Here is a 5,535-nt window from a genome sequence, read left to right on the forward strand (position 1 = left end):
AAAAAAAAAAAAAAAAAAAAAAGAGTAGCTGTGAAAAAACCATTCCCATCCCTTCCCACAGTGCCCACCGTGAGATGCTGCTGGGGTTGTCATTAGCCTACTGTAAGGTACAGGGGGCTCCCAGGGAATAGTGTGAGTCAGACAGATACTTCCTTTGGGAGAGAGGTAGGGAGAAGCTACTGTCTCTTAATCGCTCTTTCCTCCCTGGAGAGGTAGGTAAAGAGCCTGGCTGGAGCTGGGTGTCTTTGGTTAAATAAATGGTTTATGGCACCCAGGAGAGTCTTAAGTAGTTATTTATTGCAAACCTCTTTTCCTGGACAGGAGAATCAAGCTCACAATCAGATGCCGACCTCACAGCTCAAGGCTTCAAAAATACCTTGCCACCCTAGCATTGAAACCCAGGATTCCAAGGCAGAGGAGAAGTCACCAAAGAAGCACAAGGTGCCTCTGACAGCAGCAGGTATGCCTTTGGGGCAGTAGCAGGGTGGGGAGGTGGGGAGGCGGTTATGGAAGGTCAGGGTGTGAAGAGCTAAGCTGCGCCGGAGTGAGCCAAGCTGCCAGGTGCCAGAGTAGTCAATTAAGGCAGCAAGCCAAGAGGAAAGTAGAAATTAAATGTTGAACCTCTGACTGTGACAGTATAAGCAAGAGGCTGAATTTTTCCCCATGGAGTAGCTCTGGGCAAGGATCAGATGTACCAATGCAGACAGAGGGAAGCATCTCATTACCTAAGAAGCCCAGACAAAAAGCTCCTGTCATTTTAGGGACCCAAGGGCCCGGGGGAAGGCACTGAGAGGGTGGAAGAGCTAGAAGTGGAAAAGGACCGAATGCCGAGTCAGACAGAGCAAAGGGTGTTGAAGCTTGCTCCTTCCTCTGGATAAGGAGGTCTTGGAAAGGAGCCTCTATGGGGGGCTCTTGATTAGAAATACAGATTTGTAGAAGAGCATGGCCAGCCAGGGGTCCCAGTCCTTGGCTGTAGCTTCCTCCAGAGACTGCAATGCATTGGCTGTGTACCAGCTCTGGTGCAGGAAGGGCAGCTTTGCCTGTGAGGCTTGCCAGGTGAAGCCTTTGTGGACTGCCGGTGGTCAAGCCTGAAAGATTACACATGGGTTTCTGGCCAGGCGCTAGACTCCTAATGGGGTTCAGAGACTCATAACCTATTAGGATGCAAAGGAAGAGAACATCCACTATGTGCCATCATCAGATGCTTTACAGTCCTTCTACCACGGCTTAGAAACTGAAATTGGTGCTTGTTGTTCTTAAACAACCCCAGGAACTATGCATGAGGAGGTCATTTCAGTCCTGAGTTAGCTCTGCCTTTACAGAGCCATCTGTCCCCTGCTATCTTAGGCCTTGGTTCTGTCTGCTGGGCAAAGAACATGCCTTATTCCGCTTCCACACAACTGCCCTTCACATATATGAAGATGGAATTCTGGTTCCCTGTAAGTCTTTTTCTTTTTCCTTGCAGTTCTCTCTCTAATGCTTCAGCATTAGAGATTTTGTCAAATCATACGGTGCCCTTTGTCCTAATCCTACTTTCTTTTCTCTGAGAATGCTTCAGTTTATCAATTACTGTGAATTTTACCCCTGACCACGCGCCAGAGTGCTGATGTGATCTGGCCGGCGTAAAGAAGTCCTAACTCATAACCTCTCCTCACAATCTCAGGTCCTTCCTGATTCAACTGCAGATTTGAGTGTGAAGCCTCCTGGGCCTTTGATGTTTCCTTTATGTCTGGCCCTGTAGACATTACAGTTTTCAAAGCTTCTCAAGACAGACTAATTATAAATTCCACATTAACTCGGGCAACTTGCCACCTAAACTATATACGATTGTTGACTCTAACTTTACTCCTGGAATTTTCACCCATGCTGCTCTAACCCACAGGTTTTGGAGGACTGAGTTCCCCTTTCCCTCTCTTTGTGTTCTTTTCTTGATTTATTGAATTAAATACAAGACCTTGACATTTATCCTTGACATATTTCCATCTGTGAGATGCCAGATGCATGGTCCTCAGTGAGCCAACCAGCTGGGGAACAGGCTGATGGCTGGTGACCTGGAAGGGATGCCACCGTCTGCATCCTGGGCAAATCCCATGCTGCCTCAACTTAACTCACAATTGTAGTGTTTTTCACACAGAGGCCCTAAAGCTTTTTAAGAACCAGCTCTCTCCGTATGAGCAAAGTGAAATCCTGGGCTACACGGAGCTATGGTTCCTGGGGCTTGAAGCCAAGAAGCTCAACGTGGCTCCTAAGAAATTCAGCAAGACGAGTTTTGATGATGAGCATGGCTCCTATCTGAAGGTGATGGGGGAGGGGACATGGGAACCTCCAAGGGCCTGGGGACAAGAGGTAGTCTCGAAAGAAAAAAGCAGGGGTATTTTGTAATATTTGGTGCTAATATATTGGAGACTAGGTGTCCTGAGGTATTCTAGTAGGTGCCAAACCAAAGAAATACCATGTTTTAAAATGGGGAAACATGCAATTTAGCATGCAAAATACTCTACTCATGGAAGATGATTTTCTCCCAAGAGTACTTGTGTCTACTAAAAATGCAAATATCCTGGGTGAGCTCCTGGGTGCATCCTGGGTGAGCTCCCACACGCTCCTTCCCTGTGTAGCCCACTGGAAGAGGCCAGACGGGAATAAGGTGCAGTTTTCCCAACACCCCCTTTTTTGCCTCCTCAGTACAAGCCCATACATGGACTCTTTTCTATTTTCCAGTAGATCCCCACAGACAAAAAACGTTTTGTCACTGTAGTCCCTGATGCATAGAGCTTAATTTCATTCTGTTTTTCAAAATTTGATCCAACAACTCCACTTCCTTCTCCTGACTGTAGCCCTGGGCTTCCCCAGGACCGTGCCTCTTCCCAGCCTGAAGGCGGAAGCTGAGCAGCGATTCCCAGGGTAGAGCATGGTGGGCTATGTGGTGCTTCGTCCACTAGGCTGTGGGCTATCAGGAATTTCCTCTTCAGGACATTTCATCACAACTTGGATTTAAGAGGCAAGATGAGTCTCTTGATGGCTCATAGAAGAGGCAGATTTTATTAACAGCATTTAGGGCCGTGTTTGTCTGGCATTACTTTGAACACAAACCACTTGGAGTATCTTGTGAAAATGCAGATTCTTATCCAGCAGTTCTGGGCTTGAGGCCTGAGCTTCCAGGTGAGGCCTGTGCCGCTGATCCTCAGACCACACTTTGAGAAGCAAGGATTTTGTTTCTGTCACACAGCTGCCTTCTAGAGCCAGGGTTTTCAGTATTTTGGGTCAAGAATCTCTTCGGGAGCCTGATAAAAGCTATAGGTCCTCATCCCAGAAAAGACAACACTTGGTTAGGAATCTCCAATATAAATATATATACACACACACATATATATGGGGATATACATATTATTATTAATATTTTTTAAAACAGAGTCTCACTCTGTCACCAGTCTGGAGTGCAGTGGCGCAGTCTCGGCTCACTGCAAACTCCACCTCCTGGGTTCAAGCAATTCTCCTGCCTCAGCCTCCAGAGTAGCTGGGATCACAGGCTCCTGCCACTTGCCCAGCTGATATTTGTATTTTTAGTAGAGACACGGTTTCACCGTGTTGGCCAGGCTGGTCTTGAACTCCTGACCTCAGGTGATGCACCCGCCTTGGCCTCCCAAAGTGCTAGGATTATAGGTGTGAGCCACCATGCCAGCCAGGAATCTCCAGTATAAATTCCAACTCTGATTCATCAAGATCTCTTCAACCCCTCCCTCCCTGTTCCCTTCTCTGCTCCTACCTGAACCCAGGGTCTCTGAGGAATTCCCTAAGGGTGTCAGTACTACTTTTAAGTTAATTCATTGGAGCTCAGTTCTTCAGTCTCAAATCTTAGAAAAAGTTGGTTTTCGGGGTGGGGGAGGGGGTGTCAGGGGGAAGAGGATAATCTGTGCTCTCTGTAAGCTCAGAATCACCATCCTTATTGCATTCCAGTATACATGCAAGTACATATTGCACATAGCCAAATTCCCAAGCAAGCAGCATAGCTGCATTCTCACTTTATTTTGTCAACCAATGTTAATTGAATGCCTATGTATTGAGTGATAATCTGTCATAAGCTTGGACATCTGCTGGACTCTAGAAATATAAAGGAAGCTATCACGAATACAAAATGGTTTTTGCTTTCAAGTAACCACAATCAATGTCAAAGTTGACATGCGAACAAACAATTCCAACACAAAGTGGTAGTATGCAGAAGGCTAGCACAAATGCTAAGAGAACACATATGTAATTTTATAGCAACATGTGTGCGGATCCTGTCCCTGTCCTTTACCCATACATTCTCATGACAGACCCTTACAAACAGACTAACCTACATCCTTAAATCAGGAAAGCTGTACACATTCAAATTCAGTCTTGATTCCTCCTGTATGAACAGACTCCCAGCGCACATTTTCAAACACATCCTGAGGACTTGTCCACAAACACCTAATCCTTCACCTCTCCCAAACGCATGAGTGTAACACTAGAAATTAGAGATCCACAGAGCTTTAGGACCTTAGAGATAATCTTGCCTAGCGTCTTCAGTTTACAGACAACAGCACTGCAGCTCAGAATGGATAAATGGCTTGTCTAAAGCTGAAGTCTTTTAAATAGAAAATTCCTGTGGCTTTGATTAACCCCCTCTGTTCCCTAGTTTCCAGCATAGGGAGAGACATGGGTGATTCTGGCTCCTGAAATATTTCTCTTCACCAAGAAAGGTCTGAGTTCTATACTGCTGACTCCAGGATAGGATTAAATCCCAGTAAGCCCAAAGGAGAACCAAATTTGGCCAGGAAGAGGCAGAGCAGACCTAAATACTTCTCTGATTGTCAGAGACACATCAGGGGTCATAAACAAAACTTTCCCCAAACCAAAAATGCTGCTTAGCTTCAAGACTTAAAAAATGTCCAAACTGAAAGGGACCTTCCTTGCTACTTTGTCCAACTCTCATATTTTATAGGTCCTAAAACACTCCGAAACCTAGAGGACTAGAAGTAGAGCTACAATACTGGGACTAGAGCTCAAATTTCCTAAAACTATCCAGTGTTCTTTGTGCTGCTTGACATGGATCAAGCCTGTGGGACTTTTCCTGGCACCACATGGGTGGCCCAGAATCCAGGCAACAAGCTCCCCTTACAGTCACAATGAGATGAGGACAAGAGTCACACAAGTGACCAGTGCAGTCAGAAAGTTCCTCCAGGAGTGAGCCACGATCTGGGATGGGAATGCCAGGGCCCCGTGCCAGGAAGGCCCCAGAGCCCGTGGCTTTGCCCCTCACCTCTGGCCTGGCTTCCACAGGTCCTGCATGACCACATTGCCTACCGCTATGAGGTTCTGGAGATGATCGGGAAGGGGTCGTTTGGACAGGTGGCCAAGTGCTTGGATCACAAAAACAATGAGCTGGTGGCCCTGAAAATCATCAAGAACAAGAAGAGGTGTGGCTTGGGGGATGGCATAGGCCACAGAGGAGGGACTGCATGACTCTGGCCCCTGAAGAATGACAGCCCTTCCTGACTCTGCCTCTCCTTCCCA

The 5,535-nt window shown here is 46.7% G+C and overlaps 1 protein-coding gene across 1 annotated transcript in view; it reads left to right on the top strand.

Moving 5' to 3' along the window:
• Window positions 1–5,535, top strand: part of LOC108316292 (dual specificity tyrosine-phosphorylation-regulated kinase 4) — a 45,220-nt gene that overhangs the window by 20,605 nt on the left and 19,080 nt on the right. The window contains exons 4-6 of the mRNA XM_037744861.1: window positions 322–460; window positions 2,135–2,298; window positions 5,302–5,478. Of these exons, the coding sequence (XP_037600789.1) occupies window positions 322–460; window positions 2,135–2,298; window positions 5,302–5,478 (480 nt within the window). The remainder of the gene's footprint in view (window positions 1–321; window positions 461–2,134; window positions 2,299–5,301; window positions 5,479–5,535) is intronic.

The sequence above is a fragment of the Cebus imitator genome, unplaced genomic scaffold (genome assembly GCF_001604975.1).
Source record: "Cebus imitator isolate Cc_AM_T3 unplaced genomic scaffold, Cebus_imitator-1.0 Scaffold187, whole genome shotgun sequence".
Classification (NCBI taxonomy): domain Eukaryota; kingdom Metazoa; phylum Chordata; class Mammalia; order Primates; family Cebidae; genus Cebus; species Cebus imitator.